Here is a 20,258-nt window from a genome sequence, read left to right as displayed (position 1 = left end):
TCTGGTTTCTAATTATTGAACATGGCAGCTCTTCCCCGTGAGAGATGCACAGAGCACAAGTCCAGTCAGACTTCATGGAGGGCCAAACCCACAGCCTTTGGCACTGACTTATCCAATCAACATAAGACTTCATAAGAAAAGACTGCCAAATTTGATGACCAAGTATTAAGTTTTTGATTGCATTTTCAGGTCTTCCATTTTCTACTTCATTCTCATATTCCTGCTGTTTTTCTTAGCACTTCTCTTTGGAGTTCAGAGCTTATGTATCTCAACTGTCACTGGAGATGAAGCCAGCTTAAATTCCCTTCTATGGTGTGGAGGAGAGTGATTACATGAATTTCAAATGCTGACAAGCTACAAGGCAATAATCTTAAAAGTCATTTATTGCTGAAAAATTGGTGATTCCTCTTTTGTTTAAGGGGAGCAGAGAGGAGCAGGAGAGATCTTTGATTCATGGTTTTTGAAAGTTTGAAGTTGGCTATATAGTAATTGCTGCTCAAGGTGTCTCAGTCCACTCAAGATCTACTATCCCACCCCTACTGCCTGGACTCAACACAAAGCACCTGCCGTAAATGTTGAAGACAGATGGTTCCAGAGGTTGGGAAACATCGAGTTAACACATTTGCAGCACTAAGGATTTGGCTGGCGTTCAGCTACTGCCTAAGAGCCTCTTTGGAACATTAGACACCACTCCTCTAACCCATATTGTCCTTTACACCCTTTCCTTAGCAGTGATGAAAGAGGAGTAGAGAATATTAAGGGGCTTTTTACCTGCCAATTTGAACAGTGGGTTCAGTGGCATACACTGTTCCAGTGAATCCTGTGTACTCTGTGATATAGGGCAATGCCATCATGCAGTGATAGTTTGAGATCAAGATTACATCTACCGTGGAGAGGTCAAGCAGCTCAGTCTGAAAACAGAGGAAAGAGATAAGCAACACGTAACCCTTTCATGCAGTTTAAGCAATGGCAGGAAAACTTCTTGTTTTAGTTTTAACTTTATATTGCAGGAATGTAACCTGTTTATAAAAAAAAAAAAACCAGAGGGGGGGCACATCTCAGCTGTGGCAAAGATTAATATTTCCTTTAAATTAACAAGATTTATTTAAAAAGCTGCCTAAAATTAGTCCCTTCTCAAACCTGAAAAGGAAACCATGTCCTGGGTTTGCCTGTCTTTCATGTAATGAAATGGCTGCCATTAAGAGAGGCATGATGATTACACTTTTATCAAAGAACTGATGTGTGTGCTTCCTTAGGGAGGAACACTGTGCAGACACCAGAACTTCTGCAGTAGCGATTTAGCAGGGTGTCTTATATTTTTTATGTGGCACATGGTACTGTTTCACCCCAGGAAAGTGAGAGAGATGACTATAGGTTGTATTTATTCATATGCTTAAAATAATTCTTGTATTTTCCCAAACTAAAATGCTTGACATCTTCATCATTCACATTTTCTGCAGCAGGAGATTAAACTCATTCATAGGATACACAAAACAGATGGGTGGGTCCAACTTGTTTTGATGTGACAGTTAAGACAGCAGTTCAGAGACTGAAAGAAGATTTCACACATTGTTAAAGGAATTTTAATTAGAAATATTTACTGGTAATGCTCTAACACAAATGGTGTCAAGTCAGAAATTTACAAGATATATGACCTCTAACTCAGTTATTATAGAGCAGCTAATGGAATTCAACACTCATCAAGCACATATTATCTGATTACAAGGCTTGGTCCAGCAATTTGAATAAAAAAGGCAAGAAAGTAGGTCACTCGGCTTTTCAGAGGGCTGACACAGTGCTCTGGTGACAAGCTGCTTAACTCACAGCTAAGCATTCATGGTTTCAATCCATGATCACAGCTGATGTTGGAGGCATGATCTCCAAGCTGAGTACAGCAGGTGAAACACCATCCTCAGATTCGTGACAGGGCACCCTTTCATCTTACTAAGCTTGCCAGGCAGAAATACACTCACTACATGGTATCAAAGAGTCTGCTGACTCCTGCTCCTACCACGCTGCTCCTTCATGGTTTGGTTTTCAGCCATGTCCAAACCATAGAGAATCAAACGGGGAGTCACTCAGCCCTGAGCTGAATCCCAGCCCAGCGAGCCATCAGGAGGATACACACTACCGCTTTCCAAGCTTAAGCATCCCACATCTCAGTGTCCTAGTTTCGGCTGGGATAGAGTTAATTTTCTTCCTAGTAGCAGGCATAGTGCTGTGTTTTGGATTTAGGATGAGAAGAATGCTGATAACACACTGATGTTTTAGTTGTTGCTAAGTACTGCTTATGCTAGTCAAGGACTTCTCAGCTTCCCATGCTCTGCCAGGTGTACAAGAAGCTGGGAGGGGGCACAGCCAGGACAGCTGACCCAAACTGCCCCAAGGGCTATTCCATACCATATGGCGTCACGCTCCGTATAGAAACTGGGGGGGGGCTGGCCGGGGGGCAGCGATCACTGCTTGGGAACTGTCTGGGTATCAGTCATTGGGTGGTGAGCAATTGCACTGTGCATCACTTGCTTTGTATATTGTTATTATTACTACTATTTTACTTTATTTCAATTATTAAACTGTTCTTATCTCAACCCACGAGTTTTCTCACTCTTACTCCTCTGATGCTCTCCCCCATCGCACCAGGGCAGGGGCAGTGAGTGAGCAGCTGCGTGGTGCTTAGTTGCTGGCTGGGGCTAAACCACAACACTCAGCATCCTAGAAGCATTTACTATCAGGATGGAAAAGGGTGTCAAAACCAAAACAAAGTAAAATCTTCCCTGGGACTTGCGGCAATCTGACTAAAAGTGCTTATGAACTGAAGAGATTTAAAAATGTTTCCTGAATGTGAAGTGAGAGAGACCAGAAGGTTGCCAAGCAAAGGGAGGGCTGCACCTTGCACTCTGACATGTGGAAGCGTACTCTGCTGCTGAGACAGCCTCTTATCACCTTGTGGCTTCTGGATTACATTCAAAACTTGGCTTTCTTTGGCAATGGTGTTCCTGGAAGTGATACTGTGATTCTCAAACTAACTGCTTTTGCGGACAAGTTTCTTCAAAAGAAGTGGCGTGGAAGAAGACAATGAAGACAAAGCTTCTTCCACACCAGCTCTTTCTTATACTGCGCTGCCAAAGACCAGCAACATTTCTACTCTGCTGATGCATTTGGCTGGCCATGACATCTGAACTCTCCTCCAGACAGGGGAGCCTGTGAAGCTAGAGATGCGAGCTGTGAATCACTAGCAGATCTGTTCCTCATGCTTGCAGAGAAGACTTGGCATCTGCTGGGAACTTTGGGAACCAAAGCATTTGAGAGGCCATTTGTAAAGTTCCTACAACGGTGACATGTGCAGCTGGTTGCTGTCTTCTAGTTGTAACACAGACTGCTGGAAAACCAAGTTAGATTCAGTGATGATGCCAGTATAATGAAGCATCAACTCGTCATCAGTCACATTTAGAGCTACACATGTGGGCATTTTCCAGCCCAACAAAGTAACCAGAAAGCCTAGCTGAAACACCCTAAACCCCAGCAGATTATCATTCCTGTGCATGGCCTCAATTCCAAAGGGAATCCAGAACATAAACTCCATTCTTCCCAAGATCTGGGACATAATGGCACTTTCTAGGCATACAGATGCTTCCTACGCCTCTTCCTTCCACAGGACAGTAACCAGAAAGCACACAAGAACCCAGAAATATTAGAGTGGGTTTTTTTTGTGATTGGATTATACCCATTTCTGTTGGGGAAAACAAGCAATTGCACACCAATCTGTTGCTATCACTTGCCAAAACTAGTACCAGAGCTGCCAACTTGCTTCGAATAATCAAGATGACAAGAGTCAGGAGCTGCAAGAGGTGAGTTTCATGGAATCAACAGACAGAAACACTATTGCCAGAACGCCAGCAAGCTGACGACAACCTTCCAGGAGTGTTTTGTACTTCCTGTCAAAAAGGTAAGGCAGAAAGAAAAAAAGAATCCCTGCCCAAAAGCAATCGTCTCTGTCTTTGAAAGACAGAGAAAACATCCCAACATGAAATGAAAGAACTGATGTTATCACAGTCCGAACACAGTTGAGGAAAGAGGATACTGTTCCCAGACTGTTCCCCATCATTCACCCCCAGCACTCTCTGCTCAGCTTTTTTTTCTTTCCGCTCTCCTATATACACCGTTAATCTGATCAGTCAGGTAAGCCCAGTTAATTCAAATGTTTTCAATAGTCTTGCTTTTTTTTTTTTTTAAACCCAGGTATTCTTGAAAAAAAACCAGCTTGAGAAGCAGCTACTTGTAGTTATGTCAGTGGATCTGAGGGTACGGTTCTTCCCTCAAAGAGGCAGTAATGCAGTAATGAATAGCTAAGAAGGCAGCAAAACTTTCTAACGTGAATTTGCTGCCGGCTTCTGCATGTCTGACTGCAGCCCAGCAGAATCAAACAGTGGCTTAACTACGCGGTTGGCTCCCCAGGGGAGCTCCACTAGGCAGGTCATGCATCTGTGGTTAGAGACAAGCAGCTTTCCTTGTCTTCATTCACTGCCCTTATCTAGATCAGCACATGTATCCTGTCATAATCGAGTCCAGCTCAGTCATATTGTCTTTGGAAGGCCCATAAAAAGGGACAGTTAAGTCTTATTCTTCTGTGAGATATTGATCTGCTCAAGGAGACCTTCCAGATCTCCCAAAACCATTGTTGAAAAGGGCTGTTTCCATCCTTTTTCCGGTGTCATAGATACTAGAGGCACCTTAACAACACAGGGGTTTTAGTAGTATTATTTACCGAGTACTAATAAATTAGCATGAATCTGATAATAATAATTTAGCAAGTTTCTCCCACAGGATTGAATGGAGTCAGATTTTTCAGTAAGGCTTTGAACAAACTCACCTCTGGTAAACAGAACTCAGGCACAGAGTCTACAAACACATGGCCAGAGCACTCCTTTAGTTCCTGTGAGAAAAGCACATCAACAGAGAAGACACAAAAATACAACACAACGTTACTCCAATGCAGCAGATTTTGCACTTTCAAAACCTTTATCACAGGTATTTTTCAGCCCATTACTACATTATGTGTTCAAAAAACGGGTAGATGTGGCACTTCGGGACATGTTTTAGTCTAGTCTACCCTTGATTGGCTTAGTGTGGATTTGGTAGTGTTAGGTTAATGGTTGGACTGGATGATCTTAAAGGTCTTTTCCAACCTAAACGATTCTATGATTCTATGATTCTATGTTTATCCCCCTTCTATATACAGTTTGCTGTACGTGCATCTGCTGAAGTTGCTTTCATGCGAGATGAGGCTGCTTGGTACTTCAAGGGACCGGATCCTCATTTGGAGGACCAGAGACAGCACTCTGGTAGGTAAAGGAAAGAGACCCTGGTAACCACTGGATGGTTTTGCTGGGGCCACGAAGGAGGTGCTATCCTACGAAGCTGCGTTTTCCCTGCTCTTCCAACTGCAGATGTGTTGGCTGGGAAATCTGTAACAATACAAGCTGACTTCATCTATCAGAATCAAAAGTAAACTATGAACTGAAAAGTGGGTCATGAAGACCACTCCTCTTGGAACTGCTGCTCTCCTCACCTGGAAGGTGTGCACAGTGCCTTTACAGGGCCCTGGCTATCTTACAAGTTTGGAATTTAGTTTTGGTTCCCAATCACATCACACCTTTTCTGCCTTATTAGGAGCAGAATACAATTTTTAGCCCCTGTCTCAGAGCATTTGATGAAACATCTTTTGGGGATCTAAGCACCATGTAGCACTTTTTTTTGTTAGATTTCTCTCTACTGGATCTCTAGTCCTCTATTTTCTTCCTCTTTTTTCAATGCTGACATCAGAAATCTTTGCCACATGAAAAGTCACATTCTTCAGGATTATGTATGGAACAAAAATATTCCCAACTGTAGTCCTAACACACCTCACAGGCTACCTATCACCCACTCTGCCTTCTCTCGTGGATGCTTCTCTTGCTTGTCCCAAAGCAAGTGGTCTCAGCCAGCTTCAGACTGACAGAATTAAAGATTGAATCCAATTCTTAATAATTACAGTGCACCTGCCAACTAATAACGAATGAGCAATTACATCTAGTGGCAGAAGTCTCCTAACCTCATCTCAAGGGAGTTCAAAATGATTAAAACTAGATCGCAGCAAATTTCAATGCCTCTCCAGGATTTAAGTTTTATAACTGTCATCCAGAGAGTGCTATAACAGGAATGTCCACCCGACATGATAAAACATCCCCCTTTGACTCCTTCCCTTGCCTTTTTCCAGCATGGGTCAAAGAATTTACCATTCCAAGCAGTTACAATGGTCAAGGTGAAGGTAAGAGATGCTGCCTTTGAATTTTTAACACATGATTTCCATTGATGCTGTGCGAGTTTGAAGATTTCTCCTGAGCACACACTGCAGCAGCAGTACCACAGAAATGTAAATACATCACATACAAAAACATACTGACAGCCTATCTGTTCTTTGGACAGAACGGAGCCCAAAGCTCTGAGACCAAGGCTAGGGTTCAGGAGAAACAAATTCCAGGGAATTCAAACTGGGCAACCCCATTCCTGTCACTGAGCCTCTGTAGTTCTGCGATTGCCAGTTAGCATGTGCTCTGAATAGAGCTGTTACTATTTTACTAACAGAAATGCTGCCTATACAGTTTCTTTTGTCTCCAATGAGAAGAAAAATCAGGTCTTTAATCTATGATCTTCAGCTCCCTCATCTGTAAAAATCAGATCAATCCATTCTGTCCACCTGAAAGTCCACTACAAAAGCAACTATTATTACCGTTTTCCTTTAATGTTCACATAGTTGGAGAACGGTCTATTAAAACAGTATTTTCTCTACTGAAACCTATCGCTGCACACATTTGAAATGTATCTGCCTATTTTACTAACATCTGACGTATTTTTGTGTTCATTGTTCCCTTACGGCAGATCAAGCTGGGTGCTGCAGTGCCTAGTTTTGGTTGAAGCCCCAGATAAATTCTGCCTACAAAACTAATGTAATGAAAAGAGGGGAAAAAAGACAAATTCTGTGTCTCTCATGTAGCTGAGTAAGTCCTGTGTCTTAGAATTAGGAGGCTGGAGATAATATCCTCCCTGCTGTGTCCAGCAGCAGAACACATGTGGATGGTAGACCACCATGGGATACAGCCCTGGAGGGAAGAGGGGCCCAAGAAAGCTGGTTAATATTCCAGGATCACCTCCTCCAAGCTCAGGAGCGATGCATCCCAACAAAGAGGAAGTCAGGCAAAAATGCCAGGAGGCCTGCGTGGATGAACAAGGAGCTTCTGGACAAACTCAAACACGAGAAGGAAGCCTACAGAGGGCGGAAGCAAGGACAGGTAGCCTGGGAGGAATACAGAGAAATTGTCCAAGCAGCCGGGGATCAGGTTAGGAAAGCTAAAGCTCTGATATAATTAAATCTGGCCAGGGATGTCAAAGGCAACAAGAAACGCTTCTGTAGGTACATCAGTGATAAAATGAAGACTAGGGAAAATGTGGGCCCTCTCTAGAAGGAAACGGGAGACCTGGTCACCTGGGATACGGAGAAGGCTGAGGTATTCAATGACTTTTTTGTCTCAGTCTTCACTGGCAAGTGCTCAAGCCACACTGCCCAAGTTGCAGAAGGCAAAGGCAGGGACTGGGAGAATGCAGAACCACCCACTGTAGGAGAAGATCAGGTTTGAGACCATCTAAGGAACCTGAAGGTGCACAAGCTGGTGAAGGGTCTAGAGCACAGGCCTTATGAGGAGCGGCTGAGGGAACTGGGGTTGTTTAGCCTGGAGAAGAGGAGGCTGAGGGGAGACCTTATTGCTCTCTACAACTACCTGAAAGGAGGTTGTAGTGAGGTGGCTGCTGGTCTCTTCTCCCATGTAGTTAGCGATAGGATGAGAGGAAATGGGCTCAAGTTGCACCAGGGGAGGTTTAGGCTGGAAATTAGGAGAAATTTCTTCACGGAAAGGGTAGTCAAGCATTGGAACAGGCTGCCCAGAGAGGTGGGGGAGTCACCATCCCTGGAGGCGTTCAAAAAACAGGTAGATGTGGCACTTCGGGACATGGTTTAGTCTAGTCTACCCTTGATTGGCTTAGCGTGGATTTGGTAGTGTAGGTTAATGGTTGGACTGGATGATCTTAAAGGTCTTTTCCAACCTAAATGATTCTATGATTCTAAGTCCATGGGACCTGATGAGATGCATCCGCGGGTCCTGAGGGAACTAGCGGATGACGTTGCTAAGCCACTATCCATCATGTCTGAGAAGTCACGGCAGTCCGGTGAGGTTCCCACTGACACGAAAAGGGGAAACATAACCCCTGTTTTTAAAAAGGGAAAACAGGAAGACCCAGGGAAGTACAGGCCAGTCAGTCTCACCTCTGTGCCCAGCAAGATAATGGAGCAGATCCTCCTGGAAACTATGCTAAGGCACATGGAAAACAAGGATGTGATTGGTGACAGGCAACATGGCTTCATGTCCTGGTTTCGGCTGGGATAGAGTTAATTTCTTCCTAGTAGCAGGCATAGTGCTGTGTTTTGGATTTAGCATGAGAATAATGCTGATAACACACTGATGTTTTAGTTGTTGCTAAGTACTGCTTATGCTAGTCAAGGACTTTTTCTGCTTCCCATGCTCTGCCAGGTGTACAAGAAGCTGGGAGGGGGCATAGCCAGGACAGCTGACCCAAACTGGCCAAAGGGCTATTCCATACCATATGGCGTCACGCTCAGTATAGAAACTGGGGGGGGGGGGGTTGGCTGGGGGGCAGCGATTGCTGCAGAGGAACTGGCAGTCGGCGGGTGGTGAGCAATTGCATTGTACATCACTTGCTTTGTATATTATTATTACTACTACTATTTTACTTTATTTCAATTATTAAACTCTTCTTATCTCAACCCAGGAGTTTTCTCACTTTTACTCTTCCGATTCTCTCCCCCATCCCACTGGCACAGGGAGGGTGAGCGAGCAGCTGCGTGGTACTTAATTGCTGGCTGGGGTTAAACCACGACACTTCACTAAGGGCCAATTGTGCCTGACAAATTTGGTGGCCTTCTGCGATGAGGTTACAGCATTGGTGGATAAGGGAAGAGCAACTGATGTTATCTACCTGGACTTGTGCAAAGCATTTGACACCTGCACAACAACCTTGTCTCTAAATTGGAGAGACATGGATTTGATGGATGGACCACTCGGTGGATAAGGAATTGGCTGGACGGTCACACTTGAAGAGTCAACGGCTCAATGTCCAAGTGGAGACCAGTGGCGTTCCTCAGGGGTTGGTATTGGGACCTGCGCTGTTTAACACCTTTGTCAGCAACATGGACAGTGGGATTGAGTGCACCTTCAGCAAGTCCGCTAACGACACGAAGCTACGTGGCACAGTCGACATGCTGCAGGGAAGGGATGCCATCCAGAGGGACCCTGACAGGCTTGACAAGTGGGCCTGTGCCAACCTCATGAGGTTCAACAAGGCCAAGTGCAAGGTCCTGCACCTGGGATGTGGCAACCCCCAGTATCCATACAGGCTGGGGGACGAAGGGATGGAGAACAGCCCTGTGGAGAAGGACTTGGGGGTGCTGGGGGATGAAAAACTGGACACGAGCCGGCAATGTGCGCCTGCAGCCCAGAAAGCCAACCCCATCCTGGGCTGCATCCCCAGCAGCGTGGCCAGCGGGGCGAGGGAGGGGGCTCTGCCCCTCTGCTCCGCTCTGCTCAGCCCCCCCTGGAGCCCTGCGCCCAGCTCGGGGGCCCTCAGCACCGCACAGACAGGGACCTGTTGGAGCGGGGCCAGAGGAGGCCACAGAAATGGTCCGAGGGCTGGAGCAGCTCTGCTCTGAGGCCAGGCTGGGAGAGCTGGGCTTGTGCAGCCTGGGGAAGAGAAGGCTGCAGGGAGACCTTCCTGCGGCCCTGCACTGCTGGAAGGGGGCTTCTAAGAAAGATGGGGACAGGCTTTTTAGCAGGCCCTGTAGCCATAGGACAAGGTGTAATGGTTTTAAACTAAAAGAGGGGAGATTCAGACTAGATATAAGGAAGAAGTTCTTCACTATGAGGGCAGTGAGGCACTGGAGCAGGTTGCCCAGAGAAGCTGTGGATGCTCCATCCCTGGAAATGTTCAAGGCCAGGCTGGATGGGGCTTTGAGCAACCTGGTCTAGTGGAGGGTGTCCCTGCCCATGGCAGGGAGGTTGGAACTAGGTGATCTTTAAGGTCCCTTCCAACCCAAACCATTCTCTTATTCTATGATTTCAGAGGCCAAAGACATACTTTTTCTCTATAAGAGAGCTCCCATGGGCAAACCATTCACTTTCTCATAGTTCTGCTAAAAAAAGAGTAGGATACCAACCTCATTTATAAGCATGGCATGAAGCTTTAGTGTCAGAAAAGGGAGACCGTTGAATAAAAGGCACTCTAAGAAGGCAAAGCACTATTATTTATGGAGCTCCAAGAAATAAGAAAATATTCATACTGATGATTTCTGCATTTTAAGAGGGTTTTTTAAAAAGCTAGGCTACCTCTGAAGACTGAAAGCCTCAGAGCTGCTATCAGCATTTTGTTTCAAAACATTCTGCTCTACAAGGACATCATGGCTGGTAAGGGTACACATAGAAACCTTTGCGATGAGTCAGCATGGAAGTATTGTTCCTGCAGCACAAGCTCCTAACCTGCCAGGTAGCTTTTTGCATGGCAAGAAAATTCTAACCATCAGTATAGTACCTTGTCCAGAAACGTGCTTCCATCTTTCAAAACCCAACCAGGAAGTTTGGAGAGCCTGGGGCTGCAGAAAGAGAGAAAAATTCTTTCAATATGAATTATATCATTATCAGTGGCTAAGCATAGACCTGCTATTTGGTGTCATACAGGAAGAGAACACCATTTCTGTCTCAGGGAACTAACAATCTCAATAAAACAGACAGACAGTTTCACTGTGTTTAAGTGTTCACTGAAATGACTTTTACAAATCACGATTATGACACTGAGAAGTAAAAAGACTAACAGGACAACGCGTGCAGGGAGTTTGATTTTGGTCATTTACGGTGAGAATTTCAAAAAGGCTCAGGGCTGCTTACGTTGCCCTGTGGTGAAACTGGCTGTATAAACAGAAGAAGGGTTAGGACAGCAACAAACTCTATGCCTGAAACAATATAAAAGCCCCGTAAAACCGCTCTGGGACAGAAGACGACAGACAAATATTCCCATTAGCGATGGCAGGGAAAGACCGATGCTCTGGACCAAGTCATTTATAGACACAGAGGTTGCGATTTTATATCCACATAAACCATGCTTTCATGCTTAGGTCTCACCCTGAAAACCCACACCAACAGCTGTACAGTGCTTTTACCTGTGTTGGAAGGACAAAGGGGCAAGGAGGTTTTGCTGTGAACTGCGTGTTTTAAGCTGGCAGGTCTGGTACCAGTCAGGAATGGCAGGGGCCCTTTTTTTTAAATGGTTTCAAATGCTAATAAAGAAACTTTAAGGTGGACATTGTAATCCTGAGTTTACGGTAGTAACTGCTGCAGGAGATCTTGCTACCATAACTGAGAGATTATTCATACTTCACAGTGACATTTGATTCTTATGTAAGCCTACAACTTAGCTCTAAAACCACTGTCTGCCCAGATTCAAGGATATTTACAGCAATCCAAAAAAGAAAAACTTGAGGAAACAAGAGAATTGAACCCGCCTGGAAACAAGCCCTGTAACAACCTCAGATTTGGGGACAGAACTCGAGAACCCGGTTGCAATGAAATCTGCAAGTGTTGTGCACTAAACTCTACAGCCAGGCATGCTTATATGCTATAAGGGCTTTCAAATTTAAGATCTTGAAAATACAAAGCGATTCAAGGGCTCAGAGGAATGTTGTGTTCAGACTACCGTGAGTATAAAAGAACAAATCCTAACTGGCACTCCAGGAAAGTCACAAGAAAGGAAAAAGGGGCAATCCAAGACTCAAGGAGTGAAGACAGAAGGTAAGAGGTGAGAGCAGAAGGAGGTGTCATTGAGAAGCTACGCCAGAGAAGTGCAACCCCCTTTTTGAGGATAAAGAGCAAGTCTGAAGAAGTCTGATGATAGAAAAGATGAGGTGGCTAAACGTACTCCCCACTGACACGTTCAAAAGCACAATTTAAGAGCAGTATTTCGCAGACTGAGAATTAGTGCATTAGAATTGGTGCAGAGAGACTAAAAGAGCTATGGAAAAAGCAGGGAAAAAGCAAGAACAAACCACTCTGATAGGCAATGATAGGCAACAACTTTGACAGACAAGGGAGGAGAGGACAGAACCGTTGGCTGGAAGGGACATCTGGAGGTCTGTAGGCCAAGGTCTCAAAGCCAGCACTAGGCCAGGTTAGCCATGGCTTTGTCCAGCTGTGTCTTGCAACTCCCTGGAGCATGAGATTCTCAGGCCTCTCTGCGGAGGGGTGAAGGTGCTGAGGAAAACTTCATCACTGGCAGGCTAATGCCCAACCTGAGCCTCTCAAGACACAATTTGTGGCCACCAGCCCCTTATACTGCCTGCCACTGCTGAGAAGGGTTTGGCTCTGTTGCCTCTGTAATTTCCTTTCAAGCAGATGTAGGTGGCTGTTAGCTCCCCACCTAGCGTCCTCTCTGCCAGACTGAACAAGCCCAGCTCCCTCAACCTCTCCATGTAGTCACAGGCTCCGGACCCTGACCATCTTGGAGCCCCCTGAGCACCCTCTCCAGTTTCTTGGCATCTCTCTTCAACTGGGGATCCAAAGCTGGATCCATTTGTGGCTTCACCAGCACGAGGCAGAGAGGAATAAACTTGTCTTGATCTGCTGGCCCTACTCCACCTAATTTAGCCTAGTACGCCGTTTGCCTTATTCACGACGAAAGAGCACTATTGACTTGTACTAAACCTGGCATCCACTGAAGAGTATACAGTCTCGTGAAGCGAGGCAAAATTAGCAGATAGATCTTGTGTGTGGGTGACAGTGGAATAAGCAACACAGGACAGAAAGGACTCCTTACCTTGAAGCCAAGAAGTAACACAGTTCCTGCCGACATAGTTTTGACATTGTAATAGAGTGATTGATTAATCCAAAATAGCTAGAACTGTCCCATAAATAATGTGAGCAAGTGTGTCATGGCTAGACAGGAAAGGTTAAGAGCTTCCCACATGTTCATTTTATCGTTTTGCATTTGACTTTGGTACAGGGGAGAAAATTCCAGTTGACAAACCTCCTTTAAAGTACATGAACTGGCATAAAGTGTTTGGCAACTACAGGTACTTTGCACATGCTCCATGGGCTGGTGAGAACAAGGGCTGCCATTTCCAGGCCAAGGTGGAATCTAAATACCTTTTGACGGGCTTTTTTTGAAGAGCAAAGAACTCCAAAAAAAAAAAAAAAGTCCAGTCCCTTTAATGCCACAAACTCTACAGCACTTTTCTCTCTTATAGATTAAAGCACAGGCTCTCAAAACGTTCGCTCAAGGAGGGTCCCATGCCAGATATGACACAGGCTCGAGCTGCATAGCAAAGATCCTCTGGAATATCATACCTTTATGCTCCACGGAGGTAAAAATTAGGGCACCTTTGCAGACCACATACTGAGACTTGCAGAGCCCAAGCGGTTCATGGAGCCCACTTTGGGGACCTTTGGTTTAAAGACAGCAGAGAGAAGCATAGCTCCTCTCTGGTTAAGATTTCACATGGGTCCATCTCAGCCTAGCTGCAAGAAGCAGCACTTCTGGTTCCGAGAGGACATACAGCTCAGCTAAGATCCGGCAGACCTATGTTCAAATTCTTGCGCTGCTACATGCTTCATGCAAGACCTCAGGCAGTCAGTCCCTCTTGTAGTCTCTCACCTGGAAACTGATGATCTCTATTGCCTGGCCATGTTATGTTGATAATACACATTTGAATTTCAGAGGTATTTAGACATCATGGGAATGGAGACCTGATATATAATGGTACAACTATGAATGCTATAGCCAGATAAGGCAGCCACATTCTTCCACAAGTTTCTAACTCATTTCCACAACTCCCTGCAGAACATCTGTTTTGTAGAGTACTGAAGAGATCAATTACTTGCCCAAGTCCACGTGCTTAGGACAATCCTTGCTGTAAGGGGTGTTCAATCACCTTACCGCCAAGACTGATTGGATTTAAATCCAAGTGTTTGCTCCGATTCCACTGGGCCATCAGGGGTCAAATCTGACATCCTTTCTTATTGAGTTTGAGTCATTTTAGCGCAGACATTCTGGAGGTACTTCGGGAATTCCAGGTTGTGACCTGCAATTTGGCTGTTCATTCCCAGGGTCTGCTACAGGCAGAAAAAGCTGGCATATCCTCGGGGACCGTTGATGCCTGCAGTTCTAAAGAACCTTAAGCCTTTGTTCAATCACCTAATTTTGCTACTTGTTCCTCTCTCAATTTCCTTTTCTTTTGGGGGGGGTGGGCGGAGGTGTAAACGAATGCAAGGCAATTCTGTCTGTACCCAGATTTCCCAAATTTTCTGGATCCCTTCAAAATCTACTACTGCCCCTAAATGTTGTAGTTAGCAATTGCATTATGGAATGGGACAAAAATTGACTATCAATCACACTGATCCGTCTTAAGGCATCTGTTGCCTACTCTACAGCAGATCTTAAACTCCACGTTCTTGCAGAACAATGCATACATTGTCTGTTCTTTTCCTCTCCAAAAAATAACAAATCATAGGAAGTGCTGGACAAACTGCTTTAACCTCATTAGGTCACTTAGGAAACTCCCTTTCCCAATCATATTCTCGCCCTCTCAATCAAGCGTGCCCTGAACCCAGAACGTTCCTCACTTGTTTCCTCGTGGATCAAAGTTACTAAATGGCTTTTGTGAAAACTCCTGCTTCCCATCCACCAAGCGTTACTCATTCCCACCTTTCCAACCCCTCATTTTTGTAATTTTTGCAAGACATAAAAGTCACCCCAACTGAATATCCAAATTAATCTATAAAGCTGGGAAAACACAACTTTGTAGTTAGGGCATAGAAGGGGGACTCTTGATCTCAGGATTCTCTTTTAGACTCTACACTTTTGTTTCCCTGCTGTTCCATTCCTGTGCCCAGCGGCACTGCCCTTTTATTTATTTAATTTTTAAAAGGGAACAGTTATGCCATCAAGTCAACTAACGAGGACTGTTAAGTGCTATTTTAGTTTGCATTAGTCTGTGCTGGGAACAAAAGCCTGAGAAGACGGTGGTTAAACAGTACTTGCTGGGCTTCACGCGCTCACTCCATCTCAGTTACCCATTTATCTCATCTTGCTTGAAGAAGCCAGAAAAGATGACAGATATGTGACCTCACTTGTGCTGAGCAGTTGCAGCAATACTTTACTGGAGCTTAGAATAAATTATCTAGAAAAACCAATCAATAAATCCATAAAATGTCTTCCGTCTACTGAGCCAAAGTACGTTATTTTGATAAAGAGAATTTTTAAGTGAACAAAGTCTATTTATGATATCAGATGATGCTGTTCATCTGTACTCATCCCCTCCCTCCTTCCAATACACCATTTCACGCAGAGCACTCCAACTGCAACCCAAGAAGACACAGACTAAGTGCTTCCAGGCCGCAGAACATACCTCTGAACCAGCGGCAATGGGAGGAAATTGAGGGTAGACGTCATATCCAGTCCGCAATCCAACATGATGGTGGTGGACTTGAACTTGAGTACATTGCATGGTAAGGTTGGATGTCCTGACAGGCAGTACTGAAATTAGAATACGAGGATGAGTTGCTCATGACCTTTACCAACAGAGTGAACCCCCTTGAAAATTGCCTTTTTTTCCCTTAAACACAGAGTTTCCTACACACCAGAACAAAAACCTGATTTCCTATGGATCCATGTCTCACAGCTGTGTGCGTTCATTGAGATTTCCCCATGTCAGGGTATTAAGGGGCAGATTTTCTTCAGACGAGTTTTTCTGATCATAAGGGTTGAGAGGATGGCATAGCTCCTCTCTCCAATTTAGAACACATGTAGAATCTTTTTTTTTTTTCCTACAACCACCTATTTTCACAAAAATCCCAGAAAATCAGCTTCTTCAAAACTCAGTCCTACTGGCAAAACTTGGCTGAAATTGGCTAGCAAATTTGAAAATGACTTGGAGTGGAAAGGGAAGGAGAGAATCCCTGCAGGAACACAAGTTTTATTTCCTTAGGAAACCTGCCTAAACAAACAAACGAGGTGCAGCCCACACCTTCTGTGGCTGCTTGGCACAGATCAGCAGAGGAAGCTGTACATGTGCACAGCAGCAGCTCTGGGGCATGCTCTCACCTGCTTTTTGTCTTGCTAAACGCAAACAGGAAACATGAGGGAATGGGCAACCATACCTGAATGGAAGGGTTTGTGTACTGAGAAATCCCAAATGCTTTGCAAGCTTAATGAGCCAGTAAGCAGGTTACGTACAGGGGCACTTCAGCATCATTGAGATGCAGTCACCTCTTGTATGGAGAGTGGCAAACATTTAACAAGGCACAGGAGCAGCTGAAGCTTTGAATAAGAAGAGAAGTGAATAAAAATGCCAGCTTTAAAATGCAGGATTAGAAACTTAAATGTCTGAATAGAGCCTGGCCGCCTCAGTGTGAGGGTTTCTCTTCTTTGACCAGGGATTCCGTGTTTCTTCAGGGACTGCAAGAACAGGAGATTTTGCATCTCGAATACAAGTTTTTGCATCTCCGAAGTCTGGGCATCTGGCAGCACAGCAACACTCAGGTGCTCAAACTTTAGCTTTTAAATTCAAGTTTGGGTCAATTAAGATGAAAAATATCAACTGGTTGGCCATGCGCTGCACTAAAAACAGACTCAGTAATTTTCTAAGTCATTTACACCTTATGCTTGCTTTCTATACTTCACTTGATGAAGTGGAAAGAAAGTAGATTAATCATTTCATTTTCTACCTCTGCTCACAATACGTTAACACAGGACTGCAACTGTCTGGATTAACAATTCCCAAGGAGTCCATTTACACACATTCATCAAAAACCTGTTTTAAATTATATTTAAATATTAAAAAGCTACTAAATCCCAAATATTAAATTAAAAATATCGCAAAGACTTTTGTTTTAAATTCACAAAGCCTTAATTATTAAGGAGCAACATTACCTTTTGCCTGCTGTTAGCAAAGTTTAAAAAAAACGCGAAGAGCCAAGCTGGCGAAGAAATGAGTATACAAGTAAGGAATCCAGTTGTTTTATTTGCAGATGTAAAATACACATATGAAATTAAGTTCTCACCAGACCAGAACTTTGACAACTGAAGCTATAAATCCAAATAAATAGAAAGAAATGAAGGAAAAAATAAGATCTAAACTATTTTTGTAGCTTTTAAACTATGGGTAATTAAAAAAGGCAATGAAATATCACCACTTTTATCAGCAAAACACTTTCTTGCCTTTTTTAAAATCATGAATAGGATCATGACCCTGACATCTACGAGCTAACTGGAAAATCTTCCTTTTTTCTTCTTTAAAAGCATCTAAAATAATCTATATCTGTGGCTGTCATGCTGTGGTAAATGGATTCCTGCGAGTCAATGGACCCTTTTTATCAGACTCAAGAAAGTGACTTAAAAAAAAAAGGCGCTATTCATATATGCTCTACAGCTATTTGCACAGGTGGCATTTCTGAGCCTGTCAGAATTTTATATTAGGAATCCAAAAATCTGAGTGTCTGCGCTATATACGTCTCTATACACACTATAAATGTGATAATTTCCACCCAGTTTAAAACAGATCCAGAGACCCCAGTCACTAATATTCCTGACCAGACTAAAATGCAAGTCCTTTTTGCTCTAAGATTTGTTTGCTCCCATCTTTATTCCCTTATGGCTAAAGGCTGGTGCAGCTAACACACAAGGTGCCTCATCGCCTAATTAAAAAACAGTCATGTGAAAAAGTCACAAAACATATACAAAAGACATAAATATGCCCACCTCGGCTCATAACTTTCTTGGCAGGCTTTGTAAATCGGATGAAAGTTTGACAGAGCGGGGCACAAAGAGATGAAGATGAGGAGCTAATTGCAGATGCTCAGGCCCTCCCAGAGACAGGTTCTCTGCAGACATCTGGTTCACGCTGAGCGCTCGCCAGCTCGAGCGTCTCTGGTGATCTCATGGATGGCAATGTGACAGAGAAAAGAGATGATGTCTCACGCTAGCAGCTCCAAAAACGTTCAAAATCTTGTGGGTTAAAGCCAGTGATTTGAATTCCAACTGAAGCCAACAAATACTGCAGTGTATTCTTCCGGTATTTATAATCACGTGCTAGCTTAAAATCTAGGGGGAAGTTAGCGACGGGATTCGCCCGGACCAAAGCACGTTCGAATGTGTGGGAGTCTGACATTTTCACTGGATTTCACTGAATCAGGTCTGGAGTCCGTTACCTCTACCTTGCTCTTCCAAATTCAGCCCAAACATATGAGAAAAAGAGGATGAAATAGCATACAACTCCTCCCCCACAACCCCAAGATTCAGCCACATCTCCAGACAAATGTACGATGAAGAATCTGGTCTTATGATCACCAGTCCCCAAATATATACACAGGTGTAAAAATGTTACAATATGGATTTCAGACAGCTTCTATTCCCCCCCAACCCCTTCCCTCTGCAAGACTCTAGACGTAACGAAGAACTCTGCATTTCCACTATGGTCTTCATTTAAAGATTTCCCAGTTTGCTTTCCCCCCCTGCATTCTATTAGCCTCTACAATCACATCCAGAAGTGCTTAGCTTTGCAGTTTGTCCCACTGGTAGCATCCATCCACGCAGACTTAATCGCATACGCAAGATTGTGCAGGATCAAGCTCTTCGGCCACCTGCCTACCGAACTAGTTTTACACAGTTACAGCACAGACAGCGATTTATTGGAAGTCTCAAAACAAGCCCAGAATCCACGTTCACGTCTAGGAAGCCTCCTCAAGACCAACCGCTCAGTCTCAAAGCCGAGAGACAACCTGACGTTTAACAACGGTGTAACTTCAGGTTAAACAAATCAAACGTTATGTTCGGGTATTTTGAAAGCTGCTTTGGTTTTCACCTCCGAAGAATTGCAGCACGTTATGGAAAGCAGGAAATTCTTCCTGGAAAAATCAAGTAGTGGCTGAATCCAAGGTCTATGAGGAAACTTAAATAGTTGAAAACAGAGATCTAGGGAGGAGGCCAATATGGGTAATGTATTTTTAAAATAATCCAGCCACCAAACCAGGAAACACGAAATTATTACTCTCCCCTTAATTGGTTTAGTGGTGGACGTGGCAGTGTTAGGTTAATGGTTGGACTGGATGATCTTAAAGGGCTTTTCCAACCTAAACGATTCTGATTCTGGTAACTTTCCCTTAGAAGAGTCTAACATCAGAACCAAAATATTTGTCAGAAGCATAGCGCGCCTCTCACAAAGCTATTCCAGGCTGATTTTCTTATTAGCGATCACCTGTACTAACATGCTACTGCCTATGGAAAATGATTTTATTATGAACCACGGGGATTTATTAATATTTCTAGAGCAACCCAGTGCAAGTCACCCGTACAGTGGGCTAGCTCCGGCGATGCTCCACGGCGAGACTCGTGTTTAAAGGTGAGAAGGCAGAGAAACACCTCCTCCTCCCGAATCCCTCCCACGTTCCATCGGATCCAAAACCCCAAGGCCGGCGGGGGTGGAGGGCGGCAGAGGGCCGGAGGAGAGCCGCCTGCCCGGGCCTGGGCCTTTCCCCCTTCCCGTCCGCCGGTGCCAAACTCCCGCCCGCCCCGGCCTCCCTCCCCTCAGCCGGCAGCTCCCCGCCGGCCGTATAACGGCAGCTCCGGGCCGACCGTTTAACGGCCGCCGGCGTGCCGGGCTGCTGAGGGGAGCGGAGCGCCGGGCCCGCCCCGCCTCCCGCCTCCCCCCTCAGGGTCCCCTCACGGCCGGCGGGGCCGAGGCCGCCGCAGCCAGGGGCGATCCCGGGAGCCCCCCACCTGCCGCCGGAGGGGGACAGGCCGGAGCCCCCCTCCCCTGGCAACACCCCCAGCCCCGCACACTCACCAGCTTCATGCTTCACCCGGCTCTATTTACCGGGACAATCCTGCCCCCGCCTTCCCGCCCGGCCCCAGCGCACCATGGGACTTGCAGTCCAGCCGTGTCCCCCCCCGCCCCCCCCGCCCAGGATGAAGTCATGGCCGAGCCCTCCCGAGGCATGCCGGGAGTTGTAGTCCGCCCCGCGCTTCGCCCCGCGCTCCATTGGCCTGCCGTGGCGCCGAGGCATGCTGGGAGTTGTAGTCCCGGCGCCGCGGCTCTCCCCGTCACCCTGGGG

General features: G+C 45.2%; 1 protein-coding gene across 3 annotated transcripts in view; it reads right to left on the bottom strand.

Moving 5' to 3' along the window:
• Nucleotides 1-20,029, bottom strand: part of INTS9 (integrator complex subunit 9) — a 77,637-nt gene extending 57,608 nt beyond the window's left edge. Inside the window, exons 1-5 of one of the 3 annotated variants that reach the window (XM_075707006.1) lie at nucleotides 19,991-20,029; nucleotides 15,557-15,684; nucleotides 10,693-10,753; nucleotides 4,871-4,933; nucleotides 772-911 (exon numbers count right to left, since the gene is read on the bottom strand). In XM_075707006.1, the coding sequence (XP_075563121.1) occupies nucleotides 772-911; nucleotides 4,871-4,933; nucleotides 10,693-10,753; nucleotides 15,557-15,684; nucleotides 19,991-19,999 (401 nt within the window). In that variant the 5' untranslated portion in view covers nucleotides 20,000-20,029. Of the gene's footprint in view, nucleotides 1-771; nucleotides 912-4,870; nucleotides 4,934-10,692; nucleotides 10,754-15,556; nucleotides 15,685-16,307; nucleotides 16,336-19,990 lie in introns of those variants that run through there. The other 2 variants (XM_075707008.1, XM_075707007.1) reach the window with 2 other exon arrangements.
• Nucleotides 20,030-20,258: the final 229 nt, after the last annotated feature.

This window comes from Pelecanus crispus, chromosome 3, assembly GCF_030463565.1.
Source record: "Pelecanus crispus isolate bPelCri1 chromosome 3, bPelCri1.pri, whole genome shotgun sequence".
Taxonomy (NCBI): Eukaryota; Metazoa; Chordata; class Aves; order Pelecaniformes; family Pelecanidae; genus Pelecanus; species Pelecanus crispus.
The sequence above is the reverse complement of the archived record's forward strand: the minus strand, read 5'-3'. Positions and strand labels throughout refer to the sequence as shown.